Raw genomic sequence first — 18,660 nt, forward strand, 5'->3', positions numbered from 1 at the left:
ATCAGAATTCTCACATTGGCTGGGCCATGGTATCAGAGGAGCCATTGCCACCAGAGGTTTAAACCTCAGAGGTTTAAAAATCACTCAGCTACATGGCATCCCTCAAAATCACTTTTTGCAAACAACTGGCTCAAGACACCAGCCTTCTATTCTACCTGAAATACCTTGCAGTCCTATTCATATATATATATATTTCTAAGCACTAAGTGGAAAAACACACTTTATACACATAATTACTATCAGTTAGCTGGCATATGTAGTTTGGGACTACTAAAGTAAACACAGGGAATCTATGTACATTTATGCATTCATATGTAAATCAGCAGTAAACTGTAAAGATAAAAATACTTAATATCGTGTGTGTGCATGCATGCGTGCATGTAAAAAATACACATAAATGTATCTCTTTGCTCCTTAAAGAACAAGTTTTTTAGTATATGGGACTTCTAGAAAGAAGTATCTAAACTTGAACAGCACCCATTTTGCCTAACTGGCGTGCATGTGGAAATCCCTAAAAGTTGGAAAATCCATAACCTCCTCAGAGATTCATATTCACTTAATGATGAAACTTTTTAAATGTGTGTGTGTAAAATGTATGTGCATGTTTTAATATTTCCTCAGACTTGGAACGCTGTACTTTTAGTTCTGAAATTTTCTCTGTTTTGTATTCACTGAAGTTGAAAACATTCAAAATGAAGGTCAGTGAAAACCCATTGAAACCGATAATGTGCAACATACACGTGTACTCTCCATAATAAAAAATTCTGAGTGTTCAGATCTTTTCATTTGCTATCAGGTAAACAAACTAATATAATTGCTAGGTTAATCTTCTTAGTTTTTTTTAGAAGTGGCCTGGCACCTAGTATCAATTATTCTCCTCCTCTGAAAGAAGGTAGGGGGAAAAATGTTGTTGTTAGGAGACCCCTATTCCCTTCATAGAGCTACAATTCCCAGAGTTCTCTAGGAAGAGGGATTGATTGTTAAACCATTCTCACAATTGTAGCTCTGTGAGAGGAACAAGGGTCTCCTAACAACTCTGATCACCCTTCACAAACTACACTTCCCAGGAGTCTTTGGGGAAAGCCATGACTGTTTAAAGTGAAATAATAGTAGAATAAATGTATGGTGTGAATGTGGCCTCAGATTGCATCAGAGAGTGAGAGAATGCATGTGTGCGTACACGCATGCATGTACGGGTCCCAACTTTCTCTTATTCCTGTGCGGCTTCCAAACAAGTATTCTTTTTCTCCTCTGTGGAGGACTACAATATCCTAATTAGCATTCAGGCTAGCTAGCTTATGTTACTGCTCGGTATCATTACTTTGTGACTAATACATGTTTATATTTTTCTTGACTTGTACATATTTCTTGTGTTATTTTTTTCAAAAGATACTGAATCAGAGAGCTCCGACGAAACTTCGGCAAAAAGTATACAACACCATAGAATAAATGTGCAGAGCAATGTTAAAGTTTTGTTATTTTCAAAGCAAGTCCATTACAGATAACATATCAGACTCACTAACAAATTCACAAAAGTTACTAGCCCCCATTTTTTATTAGCCTTTTACTAGTCATTTGGAGTAAATCAACTGCTAGTTTGGACTAGAGGAAGTGGCCATCCAGATGTTCTTGAGAAGCCCACTAGCAGAGCATGAAGGCAGTAGTCCCCATCCACTTTTGTTGTCTCTGAGAATCTATTCTTTAGAGGTACCATACTTCTGAACATGGTCTCTCCATTTAGCGATAATAGCTAACCATTGTTGATAGACTTATCCCCCATGAATTTGTCTAATTCCCTTTTGAAACATCTATACCAGTGGCCATTAATACACCATATAGAATATTGTTGTGAGTTTGGGGGTTGGAATAGATAATTCCTGAGTCCCCTTCCAGCCTCTGTTTTGGAATCCTGTGCCTCAGGGTGAGAGGCTGGCTCTGCTGGCCAGATGAGTTTCTTTTGTTAAGCTAATAGAGTGGCCAGTTTGCTAATGGGTCTTTCAGGTGGCCAGTTTGCTAATGGGTCTTTCAGGTGCCCAGCAACTGGTGAATGGGCCAGGAACATCCTTTTGTCATTGAAACTCTTCAGGAGAGCCTTCCCGCCCCCTCCTGGTGGCTAGCTGAGGTTTGTGCTTTGAGCGTGTGTAGAGTTGTGTCTGGAGAAAAGCTGGGGACTAGAGTTAGGCAGAGAGGCTGTCTCTCTGCACCATGGCTTTAGGATGCCTCCTGTAACACTGATGGGAAAGCTGGATATTGGACTGCTGATGCCTTGAACCCCTCCATCCTAAGCTCAGGTTGGAATGTGTGTAAATAAACCATATTTCATAAAGACACCACAGTCTCCGCTGACCTTCTTCCCAAGGAAGCCAAACCCAGGACAAGTGCAGGGACCCCTGAAATCTCACCACTTGGAGATTGGGGAGGCGCACAACAATATGGATATTGATCTGAAACATTTTTATACCTCCCTCCTTTTCATGGATATAAAAGGAAGCTTACAAAAACATTGTAAAAGCTAATACAGTAGTCCAGAGGGAAAGCCACTAAAGCCACTGTTTCAATTAAAAGTTCAGGAAAATAGGACAGTCTTAGCATGGCACTGAAATGACAGTGGGTGGATCCAATTGGTGCCTTTGCACTCAAGGAAGGGCTTTGATCCATCAGATGCCTCTGCTAATAGAAGAGGAAGAGCATGTTTGCCAGTTACGTCCTGCAGCTCCCAGCATTCCTCTGAAAATCAGGTACAGAGTTGGGGGACCCTCCAGAACAGGTAAAAGGTGATGTGAGGGGTTGCAGACAGAAGGGAAAACTGGAAAAAATCACTTTCCTTCCTTCCATTAGTGGAGGTGTCCACTGGACCAAAAGCCGTTGACTCAGCACAAGGGCACCAACTGGATCCCACCCAGTAGCAATGGCCCCACAAGAACTTCCCTGGAGAGAGAGTTCCAAAGCCAAGGTGCCACAACACAAAAGGCCGTCTCTTCAGAAATCACTTGCCTCATTTCAAAGAGAGCCCAAAGTCCTTGGGGTCAAAAACACAGAGGTTTCTCCTGAGACAGCATTCTCATTCTGCAGTGCCATGATTTCCTTAAGGCAGCATGCATTTTTAAGTGGGTCATGATGACTTTTGTGTGACACAGCTTTCTGAGCAGCTCCTAAAATGCAATTCACATAAGTGCGAATGCTGCAATCAGTCCCACAATCTAGTAGGAGAGGGATCCTGATCCCGGGAAAGATATTAGAACGGATAATAAAAGAGTCAATTGGCAACTATCTAGATGACAATGCTGTGATTAGTAGGAGCCAGCATGGGTTTGTCAAGAAAAAATCCTGTCAAACTAATCTCATCTCTTTTTTTGATTGGGTCACTAGCCTAGTAGATGGTGGAAATGCTGTAGATGTCATCTATCTAGATTTCAGCAAAGCGTTTGACAAAGTCCCCCACGACCTTTTGATTAGCAAACTCGTTAAATGCGGACTACATGGAAATACTGTCAGGTGGATTCACAACTGGTTGGAAAACCGTACTCAAAGAGTGGTCGTCGGTGGCTCTGCTTCGGACTGGAAGGAGGTTTCGAGTGGAGTGCCACAGGGTTCTGTCCTGGGGCTGATACTCTTCAACATTTTTATCAATGACTTAGATGATGGGGTGGAGGGAAGCCTTATGAAGTTTGCGGATGATACGAAACTGGGAGGGATAGCTAACACAATGGAAGACAGGAATAAAATCCAAAGGGACCTGGATAGACTAGAAATTTGGGCTGAAATTAATAAAATGACATTCAATAAAGACAAATGCAGGATTCTGCATTTAGGCCACAAAAACAAAATGCACGGGTACAGGATGGGAAATGCCCAGCTTAGCAGTAGTGCGTGTGAGAAGGACCTTGGAATTGTAGTGGATCACAAGTTGAACATGACCCAGCAGTGTGATGCTGCAGCAAAAAAGGCAAACGTGGTTTTGGGCTGCATAAACAGAGCTATAGTTTCCAGGTCGAGGGAAGTAATAGTCCCACTATATTCTGCATTAGTCAGGCCTCATCTGGAATACTGCGTTCAGTTCTGGGCGCCTCATTTTAAGAAAGATATAGACAAGTTAGAGCGGGTTCAGAGGAGGGCGACAAGGATGATAACCGGTATGGAGAACAAGTCTTATGAGGAAAGGTTGAAGGAACTTGGCATGTTCAGTCTGGTGAAGAGAAGGCTGAGGGGTGACATGATTGCACTCTTTAAGTACCTGAAGGGCTGTCACATAGAGGAGGGTACAGATTTGTTCTCTGCTGCCCCAGAGGGTAGAACTAGGTCTAATGGTTTTAAGTTGCAGGAGCGTAGATTCAGATTGGACATTAGAAGGAACTTCTTGACAGTAAGGGCAGTTCGGCAATGGAACCAACTGCCTAGGGGTGGGTGAGATCCCCTTCGCTGGATGTCTTCAAGCAGAGGCTGGACAGCTATCTGCGGGAGATGCTCTAGCTATGGATTTCCTGCTGTGAGCAGGGGGTTGGACTCGATGGCCTACAAGGCCCCTTCCAACTCTACGATTCTATGATTCCCTTTCAACGAAGCCTGACTGAATGCATGCATGCCTATCACTGGCTTGGCCAAAGCATAAAAATCGCATACCAAGGGGAGGATTAGAAAACCTCCACTCCCCTTTGCCAGGAATGAAGAACTCTTGGCTTCCCACTGGGATTCAGCTGAGAAGGCCCAGCTACAATTATGAGCCTATTCATGGCATTAAATGTCTAAAGAATTAGGTGCAGAAGCTTTAAAACCCAGCCTAGATTCACATGACAGCAGTACAGGCAGGACACTTGAGATTATTAAAGGAAATCTCCCACTGTCAATTAAAGGGGAAGTGACCTTTCGTGAAACAATGTTCCCTTAACTTCCAATAGGTTATTTTAAGAAAATGGTCTCTAGCCCTTTTCCATCAATCTTGATTTTTTTTTCAGATACCAAAAAGCTTCACCGTGAAATATCCAGTTTCATTTTGGAATGGCAAAGCCCCCAGAACAAAATGTTTGAAAATGGAAGGGGGGGTACGGAACCCGCTACACATTAAACTACCAAGGGAAGAGGGAAAGGCCAGAACAAGAGCAAGAGGAGAAGGCATGGTGTTACACGCATTGTACTTAAACTTCACATTAGGTATTTCAATTATACTTTATAAAATCCTTCTTTGATCAGGACCCTGGAGCAATACATGTAAACTAGGGGGAGAAATTAGTTCAACTGTTTTCCCTTAAGGAGCCTACATATAAAAGCATTATTCGCAGATTTTATTTGACACAAAATGCTGCAGTTACATCTGGAACGAAGTATGCTTCCCTTCTGGGGGCTTGAAAAACTATACATATTATCTCTCATATGCTTAAAGGATGTTAATTTCCCAAACGTGCTAAGGAGATAAGATTTCAGAGCGTAGAACAAGGAGGAATTTATTACTGAAAAGAATTTTTTTTTTACTGTGTCTGCGAATATGGCTGGTCAATAAAATCTGCAACTTTAAAATGGTGTATATTCTTAACTCATGGTACATTTGTGGCATTGGAGCCTGCACAGGGCTGCTCCTTGCCGTGCCAAATGTGGTTGTAGTGGTAGAGTGTTGGGAACTGGGAGATGAGGGTTCAAATCCCCACTTAGCCACGAAGCTCACTGGGTAACCTTGGGCCAGTCACTGTCTCTCAGACTACCCTACCCCACAGGTTTGTTGTGAGGACAAAATTGGGAGAGGGGAACCGTGTTTGTGGCACTCTGAGGTCCTTGGAGGAAAGGTGGGAAATAAATAAATAGCCCTATGAAAACTGGGCCACATGGGAAGAGCCCACTTTGTGGCTCCACCCCACACTAGCCTGAACTCTCTTCTGAACTGGGCCAATGCTAGCACTTTGGTACCACAGAGCAACTATTACTGGTGTATTCTTGTTTTCATCCCAAGATCTGACTGAAAGCAAATAACTATGTGTGCTTAAAGGAAGAAAAGTCATAAAAAAATAATTCTCTCCCCTTAGACTTGCTCTGTTGCTGAAGGAGAATAACACTTTTGACACATGTGTTGAACAATTTGTCTCCCAAAGTGGCACTGATTCAGAATTGCTTTACATCACTGAGTAAGCATCTTATTTACCTTCTGGGACGATATTTTCACTTAAAAACTTATGACAAGAGGTTTTACCTATCTAAAGGTATTGTCTACTCTCCAGTGTCACTGAAGGAATGGGGAGGAACCAACAAGATACACTTGTCATCTTGTCTGTTTTGGTGTTGTTATGTGCCTTCAAGTCGATTACGAGCAACCCTAAGAATCAGTGACCTCCAATAGCATCTGTCATGAACCACCCTGTTCAGATCTTGCAAGTTCATGTCTGTAGCTTCCTTTATGGAATCAATCCATGTCTTGTTTGGTCTTCCTCTTTTTCTGCTCCCTTCTGTTTTTCCCAGCATTATTGTCTTTTCTAGTGAATCAGGTCTTCTCATTATGTGTCCTAACCTCAGTTCCAACATTTTAGCTTCTAATGACAGTTCTGGTTTAATTTGTTCTAACACCCAATTATTTGTCTTTTTGTGGTCCATGGTATGCGCAAAGCTCTCCTCCAACACCACATTTCAAATGAGTTGATCTTTCTCTTATCTGCTTTTTAAACTGTCCAACTTTCACATCCATAAACAGAGCTCGGGAATACAACCGTCTGAATGATCCTGACTTTAGTGTTGAGTGATACATCTTTGCATTTGAGGACCTTTTCTAGTTCTCTCATTGCTACCCTTCCCAGTCCTGGCCGCCTTCTGATTTCTTGACTATTGTCTCCATTTTGGTTAATAACTGTGCCGAGGTATTGATAATCCTTGACAAGTTCAATGTCCGCATTGTCAGCTTTAAAGTTACATAAATCTTCTGTTGTCATTACTTTAGTCTTCTTGACATTCAGCTGTAGTCCTGCTTTTGTGCTTTCCTCTTTAACTTTCAACAGCATTCGTTTCAAATCATTACAGGTTTCTGTTAGTAGTATGGTATTGTCTGCATACAATATTGATATTTCTCCCTCCAATTTTCACACCTCCTTCATCTTGGTCCAATCCCACTTTCCATATGATATGTTCTGCGTATAGGTTAAACAAATAGGGTGATAAAACACACCCCTGTCTCACATCCTTTCCAATTGGGAACTAATCGGTTTCTCCATATTCTGTCCTTACAAGTAGCCTCTTGTCCAGAGTATAGGTTGCGCATCAGGACAATCAGATACTGTGGCACCCCCATTTCTTTTAAAGCATTCCATAGTTTTTCATGATCTACACAGTCATAAGGCTTTGCAGTAATCTATAAAGCACAGGGTGATTTCCTTCTGTAATTCCTTGGTCCATTCCATCATCCAATTTATGTTTGTGATATGATCTCTGGTGCCTCTTCCCTTTCTAAATCCAGCTTGGACATCTGGCATTTCTCGATCCATATATGGTAAGAGCCTTTGTTGCAGAATCTTGAGCATTACTTTACTTGCATGGGATATTAAGGCAATAGCTCATCTTGTCTACTCTGGAGTATTTATTTCAGTACCCTGTGTCCTCAATAGGCCTGCACAGCTTTTAAAGCATCAGACAATGCTCTCAATGAGGTTCACGTCAATCTTCTATCAATTGGCGGCGGCATCAGCACATCACATATGCAAGGCCCTTCTGCTCCTTTGCTTTATATGCCCTCTCAAGAGATGTTGCTAACTTATTTTACCAAGCTTTTTTGAAAACCCTGTCCTCCACAATGCTTGGTGCCTACATTCATTCCTTTATCAAATGACACTCTGTGCTTAGCCATTAGTGGAAATTCCTTTTAGAAGTGTTTTAATCTGCTCCCTGATACAATAAGCACAAGATGTTTGATCATAGTTCCACAAAACTAGGAACAGCTTTTTTCTACTCTGCAAAGAAACAGCAGCTATCAAAATAGGGGTCAGCACGAGTCATGTGGGTTCCAAGCATCTGGCATGCCTAATCCATGCACCTGACTCTCAACAAACAACTCTTCATTTGGGAGTACTCTAGATATGACAGACTGCCTTCTCAACAGAGTCAACTCAGCAAGATGGATCTGTGATGTACATCTACCAATCTGTAGTCTGGACATTTCTGAAGAATTTAGTATCCAATAATAAATTAATAGGATTTTTGTGTTTTTAGCATAATATATTTTATATATTGTGGATAAAATCTAATCCTGCCATTCTGCTCATGGATCAGCTTTTGAACTAGTGGAGGCAACCAATATTGCTAGCATAAGAGAAGGAGAGATTATTTTTTTCATTACCTATTCTCCCTGCAGCCTGTCCTGCCACCTTCCACGCTGTCCCCAACCCCTCTGGAACAGAGTTTTTTTTGCGGCACAAGGGGTTTCAGCGGAAAGGGGCAATCAATGAAAATTGCCTCCTCTTCTCTTACTTCAGTGTAAGTAAGTAAGTAAGTAAGTAAAATTTAATTTTTGTGTCGCCTATCTGGCCGAAGCCACTCTAGGTGACGTACACATTGAAATTGATAAAATACAATATAAATACAGAATAAAATACAATGCAGTCAACCATAATCATTTTAAATAGCAGCAGTATAGAACAATGTAGGGCAGTCAATAAACAATTTAAAACAATCATAGAAAAATTACCCCACCCCGGGGATCCCGAAGGCCTGTCCAAAGAGCCAGGTTTTTAAGGCCCGGCGAAATGTATCCAGGGAAGGGGCATGGCGGAGATCGAACGGGAGGGGGTTCCAGAGAGTGGGGGCTGCCACTGAGAATGCCCTCTCTCTAGTCCCCACCAACCTAGCTGTTTTCATCGGTGGGACTGAGAGAAGGCCCTGTGTGGCTGATCTAGTCAGGCGGCTTAATTGGTGGTACTGGAGGTGCTCCTTCAGGTAAACTGGGCCGAGACCGTATAGGGATTTAAAGGTTAACACCAACACCTTGAATTGGGCCCGGAAAACAACTGGAAGCCAATGTAGATGAATTAACACTGGCGTGATGTGATCACGGCGGCGGCTGTTTGTAAGCAAACGAGCTGCCACATTCTGCACCAGTTGTAGTTTCTGGACTGTTTTCAAGGGTAACCCCACGTAGAGCGCATTGCAGTAGTCTAATCGAGAGGTGACCAGGGCATGTACTACCAGTGGGAGCTGATGAATTGGGAGGTAGGGTTGCAGCCTCCGTATGAGGTGTAGTTGATACCAAGCTGCCCGGCTCACTGCCGAAATCTGAGCCTCCATGGACAGCTTGGAATCGAGAACAACCCCGAGGCTGCGGACCTGATCTTTCAGGGGAAGTCTCACCCCATTAAGCTTCAGGTCAACAACACCCAACCTTCCCCTGTCACCCACAAGTAGCACCTCGGTTTTATCAGGATTGAGCTTCAGCCTGTTCCTTCCCATCCACCCACTCACCGATTCCAGGCACTTGGACAAGGTCTCCACAGCCAACTCCAGTGAGGATTTAAAAGAGAGATAAAGCTGCGTGTCATCAGCATATTGATGACACCGCAGCCCAAAACTCCTGATGATGGCTCCCAGTGGTTTTACATAGATGTTAAATAGCATGGGAGAGAGGATAGAACCCTGTGGCACTCCACAAGTGAGGGGCCAAGGGTCTGAAACCTCATCCCCCAATGCTACCTGTTGGTGCCTGTCAGAGAGAAAGGAACGGAACCACTGTAAAACAGTGCCTCCTATTCCCAATCCCTCCAGGCGATCCAACAGGATCAACAGCAAGTGGAATGACCTCATTGGATTTTACCTTATATTGGAAGGGCCGTAGCTCAGTGGCAGGGCATATGTTTTGTATGGAAAAGGTTTCAGGTTCAATCTCCAGCATCTCCAAGTAGGGCTGGCAATGTTCCCTGTTGCAAACCCTGGAGAGCCACTGCCAGTCAGGGTAAATACTGAGCTAGTTGGACCAATGGTCTGGTTCAGGATAAGGCAGCTTCCTATGTTCCTATGTGTTAATCATGTTTAACCACACCCTCATGAAAGCTGGCATGCAGCAGTGACTGAGACTGTTAGCTAGGAAGTGTCTGGACTAAATCCCATCACAGCCATAAATGCATTATTTATTTATTACATTTATACCCAGCCAGCGGCGTCACTAGGGAGGTGCAGGGGGTGCGGACCACACCGGGTGACACCATGAGAGGGGGGTGACACCCAGAGCCACCCCTAGGCACCGCCGCGGGAAGCAGGGCAGGTGGAGAGCTGCCCTGCTAACACGTGGAAGGTGTGCGCCACGGCCGACCTGGATCTCCCGCACAGCCAGTTAAATCTTCTGAGGCCGAGGCAGTGCGCAGACCGCCCTCCCACAGACCTTTGATCTTGCCCCTCGCCTTCCTTCGGCTGCGCACTCTGGCCAATGCAGGCAGGGGGAGGAGGAGGCGGGGGCATCGGCGGGAGCCCAGCCGCTCCTACGGTGGCGGGGAATGGGGGGGAGGCTGAAGGCGGTTCTTCGGCTCCAGCAGCCTCAGTGCTGTGGCAAAGGAGGCGAATTGGGGCATGCCAGGGCATGGCAGAGCCGGAGGAGGGGGGCGAGTTGGCCGGGGGCACTGTCCCCATCGAGATCCGTGTGGCTGCGGCCCCTGATGCGAGGATCGCCACAGCGGGCCTGTGCCTGACTCTGCTGGGAGGTGGCAGCTGCAGTGAAGACGATTCTGGCCGGTGCTACGGAGGTGGCGGCGGGAGATCCAGGTAGGGCACCCTCTCCCCACCTCATGGTTTGTTCCTTGGCACGCCCGCTGAACATGCACGCCCTTCGCCATCCCAGAGGAAGCCGCGGGCTCCCACCTCCGGCTTCTGGGTTTGCGAAATAATTTGTTCCACTTGGGTCCCCCTGGGGGAAGGTGGTTTTTTCGCTTGATTGTTCATTCCTTCGGATTAAGTTTGCTTGGAAGAATTGGATGGCTTCTGCGAGCTAGAACCGACCGAGGCAGGTTTGCTTTATTCGCCAGCATTTACAGCCCAAGCCTACTGGAGATGGGGGTTTAACCTCCCAAGCGGGACCTTGGCAACATGTTTTTATTTTTCCTGGAAAATCTGAATTAAATTGGAGGGGAAATGTGGCCTTGGCATTTTCATGCCAACGAGCTCATATGGATGCTGTAAAAGCCTTGCATGCATAAGTAGCACCCATTCTCTCATAAAACAGTTGTCTGGAAGCACCCACTCAGGCATTTCCCCCTCCACCATGGGGGCATTTATTTATATTACATGTATTAGTCCTTTCATAACCTGGTTTTTTTTTCTGGGCAAGGAATAATTAAAACAGTTTAATTTAAAAAAAAAACACAGTCAAAATCCTTTTACAAAAGTGTTAATGTTTACACCGAAGTAGATCCCACAACATTCAGTGGGCTGGTCTCCCTAGAGCTGTGTTTCAGGCTGCACCCTTACAGCAGAATCCTATGTATGTTTACACCATGTTCAGTACAACTTACTTTCTAATAAGTGTGCTTAGTGCTGCAGCCTGAAACACGCTGGACTAATATCTTGCATTCACTCCACAGTTTGTTTGTTTTTTATAGCAGAACAGGGGTTTTCTTCTCTCCCATGTCATTTCTCTGTTTCTGCACACCTTTGTAATTAGCTGCACACTAGTTAACGTGAATCTCAATCCACCTCTCCTGCTGTTGCTAGAGGTTGGACTAGATTCCCTCGAAGGTCCCTTCAAATTCAAAAATTCTATGATTCTCTGAATTTGGGAAATGGAAGATTGTTGGATCTTGTGCTGAGCTTTTGCAAAAAAGAAAAAAAAAGCCAGTGGTAAGGGAAAGCCATAAATGCTCCTTTGCTCTACAAAGCACAGGGTTTTTTCCACAAGCAGAGATTTCCACCCTCTGTTGGAGGGGCACTTACCACTGGAGAACAGGCGGATGAATCAGCGGACCCCTGGCCACAAGGCAAGTAGAATGAGACAGTTTGGAACTGGCACAAAGTACCCAGATTAGGTGAACAGTCACCATTTGATGCATGTACGGCCATGTGCCTGAGACTGTGTTTCATCTTGCATTCACACAGTAGCCAATGCCAATTCAATACACAAAAAGGTCAGTCTCCCTTTGGTGTGGGCCAAATGAGATGCGATGTTAAATGCATCTTTAGCAACCACATCAGGATTCTTGAGAACATTAGTGGTAGGTATGCATGTGTGTGTGTGAAAGAGAGAGACTCCATCAGGACAACAGCATGCTGAGACGGAAGGCTTAATCCTTTCCTCCCCCTCATGATCCCCAAAAAATCTCCCCACAAGTGCCGTTACACCAATAGTAGCTTCCCTGAAACTTGTGGCGGCGGGGGGGGGGGAGATATTTGTCAGACCACAGGGGGGAGCAAAGAGTTAAACCTCCCCTCCCTCTGTGCCATGGACCTGACAAGTGTCCCGCTCTGCTCACCTGTTATATAGGGATCTGCCTTATAGGGAGTCAGACCACTGATCCATCTAGCTCAGTATTGTTTGCACTGACTGGCAGCAGCTCTCCCAGCCTGACTTGGAGATGCCAGGGATTGCAGCTGAGATGCTCCTCCACTGAGCCGCAGCCAGTAAACTCTGTCATGATTGAGAAAGATGCATTTCACATCACGTCCCCATTTGGATCTAGGTGGATGTGAACAAAATGTGGTCCTTTTAAAAAAAACCAAATCCTCTGTATAGTTTTCCTTTGGGGGAAAGCACCCTGTCCCTGGGCATGAAGATGGCCCATGAAGCACCTTGCCCACCAAGACGTCGTATCTTTCTACCCCTGCCCCACTTCCTCATTCCCCTCCTAATCCCCCACCTTTATCCTTTTCCAGTTGCACCATCACCACCACCTCAGCACCGCTGAGACTTGGCCTTCCCTTCCCTCTGCTGTGCAGAAAAGGGGTTGTTGAGCCACATTGGAATTGTTTACCTGGGCAAAGCTGCCACTAGCTGCATCTCTCCACCAAGGCAGGAGTAGAATCCAAACCCTGGGTACAGAACCCGACTGTCAGGGATGGGGAATCGGTGACCCTCCAAATGTTACTGGAACGCATCAGCCCCAGCCAGCATGGCCAGTAGTCAGGGATGCTGGGAGGAGGACCAGCCCTGCCTGATCTTCTGCTGCAACTGATATAGAAAGGAGGGTAGCAATCCCCTTTCTTGCATTACCTGTTGCCGTATTCTCTCCTGGCATAGATGCTGTGAAAATACCCCCTTACATAAAAGAGGGAGAGGGTTCTCTGTAAATGGGCACGTGGAAGCTCCCTGCCCCCGGACCGAGGTCTTCAAGGAAGGAGCCTGGTTTGGGGGCCACCCCAAGCCCTCCCCGCTGGGGTGGGAGAGGATGGCTTCCCTCTTGACCCCCCCCCCAGGAAAGCAAGGCGGCCAGAGGCCCGTGAGATGGACAGACGCCATGAGTTACCGCACTGGGTGACACCAACCCTAGTGATGCCACTGTACCCCACCTTTCTTTTCATCATAGAAACCCAAGGCGGCTTACATATGGTTCCCAGGCAGTCTCCCATCCAGGCACTGACCAGACCTGACCTTGCTTAGCTTCAGCAGAGTGCTGGCCTCATGTGCCTTCAGACCATAGCCTGAGACATAGCATTGATCAACTGAAGATAACAAGCTGTTCTCTTAGACTCTGGGAAAGCTAGATATGATGCTCAATGTTTCATTAACAACCACATCTGTGGTTAAATTGGAATTTTCTGCTGGGCTAATACAAGATTGAGGGTGGCTAGTTTTAAACCTCTCCTCCTTGCCTGCTGCCATCCCAATGAAAATTGCACTCCCTGCAATCTAATATTAATTCAACCCCCTCCCTGCACACTCACAGTTGCTAAAGACATGTTAAGCATCCCATGTAGTTCCGCCTCCATCTGTGAGAACAGTAAAACGGGTTACCTTACATTCTTTTAAGGATAAATGAGTCAATGTTATGTTAAGTGCCTTCAGAATTCTGGGGGGAAAGTGCTATACAAATGCAAGATATTTTACTGCTGTCGTGGACTGATTTAAAGGAAAGATACAGATGAATATGCACACACACATATGCTTCCACTCAAGGGTGAAACACTTAAAAAGCTTTCATTCAACAGAATTATCACCAACACTACTAATAACTCATTCCCTCTTAAGAGGTACACTGATATTTCATTGAAGATTTGCCTGTGTCACAGTATTTATAAGGAAAAAGGAAACATTTAGCTTGCATTCATGTCTATGTCAGTTGAATGAAACCAAACTATATTGCTTGGTACAGCATCCACCATTGTACCCCCAAATGTTCCAGTATTCACTTATGCTGCAGGGAACAAATGTCAGTTTTACATTTTTGAGAGCAGCTTTTCATTGCAACAGATTGCATCAATTTCAACCACATACATGGTTACATACAATTTACTGCACTGCCAATCTCATTATCACTGGAAATCCCACCATGAGCTGACATACATATTTGCACAAATATTTTTATTATTAAATGTTTTCCCACTTCACATTTAATTAATTTTAAAGTATGTGGAAAAAAGGCTTCCATACATAATAGCTGAAGAAACATCATAGACAAGGACACAGACCAATAGCCTCTGTGTGAAGAATCAATATCTTCTATTATTTTCCCAAGAGAGCTTAAAAAAACCCATTGTTGCAGCTATGTGAAAGAGAGAAGGCTTTGCAGATCAAGTTACCAGCCTGATCTGATGTTTTTAATAGACAATAAATCTGGCTGCAGCCATTGCTAAGTCTTGGTCGCAATCGTTAAAGCCAGAGAATTTTTAAAGAAAAAACCTTCACAAGTTCTTATAAATATTTATTCCACAAATCTTTTAAAGCAGACATATAACTAGTTGACACTTAATTACCGAGCACTGTTTCAGTGTTCCTTCATATCATGTTGGATTATACTTAGATTAAAATGATCTGCATTGCCTTACCTGGTACATTCCAACTCCAATGTGTTTGGGCTCAATTTTCACTAGCTCAGCTAATGGGTCCTGTACACGTCTTGCAATGGAAACTGGAAAAAAAGGGGGGAGAAATTGATGTTCTGTGAAAATTAAGTACTTTTTATTGTGTTTGTCAGTGTTTGCTAACTTTCATTCTGTTCTTTGGTATAAGAAAAATAAAGTCATAACATAAGTAAAAATAAAGTTTCAAATAATGGCATTTTATTACAAGTAGCATGTTTTCATCAGTGCACCCTGAGAAAATCCCATCATGTAAACCAATTTTTAAAAAAAAAAAATGCAACAGATTAATAAAACCACATGCCACAGTAATCTGATATCAACATCCTCCACTAACTAACTTTTGAAGCTAACCTTAATCAGCTCAGGCAAATTATATAAACAGCTGATTTTTTTATTTTATACATGTTTTCACTCAAAATGTATGCAGTGACTTTGAAAGCATGGCATTACAGTAAAAAAGTTGTAGACAATTAAAACATAAAGGTTTGCAGTCAACAAAGTCTACCCAAAGTATATCCACTGAAATTAATACACCTAAGTTAGACATGTCTATTAATTTCAATGGATCTACTTTGAGTAGGACTAACTTTAAATACTATCCAAAACATCAGATTACTGCAGCACCTGGTCCTCTTAATCTGTTGCCTGCATTTTTAAAAAAGATATACAGCTAATATTTTTCAGTTGTACACCTCTTTGGAAACAGTTTATAAATGCTTAAATGAATATATAAAAGGCAATTGTTCAATGTGCTAATGGATGCTGTGGACAGATTAATTTTGTTCACTGAACATTTTAAAAATATGAATTTTAATTGTAGTTGCCACATTCCATGAAAGTGTCCAATGTTATAATATTACAAATATTCTAGCTAAATATCTTAAGTTAGACAATATGTGCAAGAATTGTTTACCTGAGTTGAAATGGTTGTTTTCAGTATATAGTGGCAAAACATAAATTTTGTGATGTATCATATCTTCCCTGCTGAATTATAGCGATCAATTACCTTTGTTACACATATTTACACTAACATAAACTGAATTTATGCATCTACTGCAGTTAGCTGTCTGACACTGGTCCAATCCCTCTGCTGCATTGCCCTTGCTAGTCCTGGGCACTTTATTTTGACATGTTTGTATTACTTATGTGCATATACAGAGAGACATGAGCACAGAAGCACACACACCTCATAAGATATCCTTAAATATTAGAAAGGCACCATCTTTGTTAGCTATCCGGCACCTACTGAAGACCTTCCTCTTTCAACAAGCTCTTTAGGTAAAAACCTTATCCCAGTCTGCATCTCTGTTGGAATTGCTTTTAAAGATTATTTTAAAGTTGTTTTTTAAAAGATGTTTTGTTTTAATATGTTTTAAGGTCTTTTGTTTTTAAGGTGTTTTAAAGTGCTTTTAGTGTTTTTGTTTGCTGCTCAGGGAAGGAAAGAAATGTAATAAATATAATAAAAAATAATAATAAAATGTCAATAATGTGATGTGACCGGAACCAGTAACTCAGCTTATTTCTCATCAAAGAGTAACATGACAGCACAGCTTTCTCAAAACAGTCTAATTTTGTTTCACTACAGAAGCCCAGGGCAGAACATTATTATTCTGCAACATTTAACAGGTTTATTACTTAATTAATCAAATAAAAACTACACACACACTGTTAGGGAAAATTGGTTTGCAAAAATGTATATATTAGGACTAGAGGAATTTGCACTGTAATGCTGAAGAATTTTCATGAGGACTTTTTTTCCCAAAGCAAACTGGTATGGAAATGAAGAGAACTGAAGATTGGAAAAACAAGAAACAGAGGGAAACCAAAACTGGCATATTTGCTCATCCCTACTGATAGTTCACCACATGAGGTAGCCGCACACAGAACCAAACAGTTCCTAGTTCAAGTCCTAGCAGCCCCTGTCAATCACAACAGAAACTTGGCCACGGGAAAAAATAGCAGAGTTTTGTAGAAGTAAGTAACTTTAGAAACTGTCCTTCCAAGTCATTCCATGACCATCATCTATAAAAGAATTTCAGAAAACCCAGAGGCATCACTGACAAGGTTTAACATAACATACATCATTATAAACACATTGCTTAGAGAGGGGCACAGGCGTTTTTATCAGAAACTGATACTTCAAGACAAGAGAACAAACCTAATACATAATTGTTTACATGAGATCTCTCAAATACCTCTAGGCACACTCGGAATGCGTCATGAGCCGTTTCACATTCAAAGGTATACATCCCCACCTTCCGAAAAAGATGCATAGTTAGTGTTAAGTTCACTGCTCGGTCACACACAAGTTTTCACATCCTTTATTACAAGTTTTAACATACACCAACAATGGCAGCTTGCAGGCTTGGCTTAGAAAGAACTACACTGGTGACATCTGATCCACCAGCTTCTATAACAGAAAACTTGTGAATTCAAAGGCTTTCACATATGCCTTTCTTGTCAAAATTACAAAAGGTTAAGCAGTGCAAGCACTACAGCTTACAAGAGAAAATGCTTTCCTATAATAATCACACGTATAATTACTAACTGGAGCTCCAGCGGTACAAATCAAGGACAGCCTTTAAAAAGACAGTATTATTTTACCAAAGAACAATGGAAGGAAAAGTACAAAAGGAAGGGGTGGAGGGTATGGGGGGGGGGGAAGGAGGAGAAAGATAAAGAACAAAGTTGTGAGGAAAGCCACAGTTGCAAACACTGTGTTGAACAAATTTACCTGAATATATACAGAGGACCATATATCTATTTGAAGTGAATTCTACCTTTACACCAGCATGCACAAAGAAATTACAACAAAAGAAAGAGACATGATATATACCAAAGACCAAATCATAATAATCTAATAGAAAAAATGATAGCAAGGTTTGAGTCCTCTTTCATCAGGCAACACTTGCTGTTCTCCAAATTCAAATGGCAAATGGAGAGGTGACTTCCCTGAACCCTCCCTCTGCCACCAACAATTAATGTTCTCCAAACTCAAACTGGCTCTGTTGGAACAGCTTCTGCTGCTGACAACTGACATTCTCTAGAGCCAGCAAAGGTTAATAAGAACATAAAATGTGCCCTGCTGGATCAGGCCAGCAGCCAATCCAGTCCAGTATTGTGTTCTCAAGGTGGCCAACCAGGTGCTTATGGGAGCCAGCAAGCAGAACCTGAGTGAAAGTGCACTCTCCTTATTTCAGATTCCCAGCAAGTGGTATTCAGAGGTATACTTCCTGTGACAGAGAACACAGCCAGAGTGGCTGCTAGCCATTGATAGCCTTATCCTCCATGGATTTGTCTAAACCTCTTTGACAAACAATGTCCTTCATAACAATCCTGTGAGCTAGTTTAGGATGAGAGATAAGCCCTCTTCAGAGTTTGTATGGAGAGCAGAGTGGGACTATACCTCTGGTCCTCTTCCCGACATCACATGCCAGCCTGGCCTTGCCTTTGACCTTCATGTACACGTAGTTGTCCGTTTTCAGACCTTTGGGGTCTATCACAGAGTTTGGGATCAGTGGCATATTCTCACTCCCCCCTCTCTACCGCACACACACACTGAACACATGGGGACATAATGAAGAGGACTGTTGTGACTTATGCAAGAGCGCCCAGCGAGCATCATGGCTGAGTAGCGATTTGAAGCTGGGTCTGCATATGTCATTGTGAACACTACCATAGGGATATGGGTTCTGGCCCACAAAA

The 18,660-nt window shown here is 43.2% G+C and overlaps 1 protein-coding gene across 3 annotated transcripts in view; it reads right to left on the reverse strand.

Moving 5' to 3' along the window:
* The window catches only part of SRBD1 (S1 RNA binding domain 1), a 265,692-nt gene that overhangs the window by 116,213 nt on the left and 130,819 nt on the right, over positions 1–18,660 (reverse strand). For all 3 annotated transcript variants that reach the window (XM_061625422.1, XM_061625423.1, XM_061625424.1), the window contains exon 16: positions 14,920–15,002. In XM_061625422.1, coding sequence (XP_061481406.1) covers positions 14,920–15,002 — 83 coding nt within the window. The remainder of the gene's footprint in view (positions 1–14,919; positions 15,003–18,660) is intronic.

Source organism: Rhineura floridana, chromosome 4 (genome assembly GCF_030035675.1).
Source record: "Rhineura floridana isolate rRhiFlo1 chromosome 4, rRhiFlo1.hap2, whole genome shotgun sequence".
Classification (NCBI taxonomy): Eukaryota; Metazoa; Chordata; class Lepidosauria; order Squamata; family Rhineuridae; genus Rhineura; species Rhineura floridana.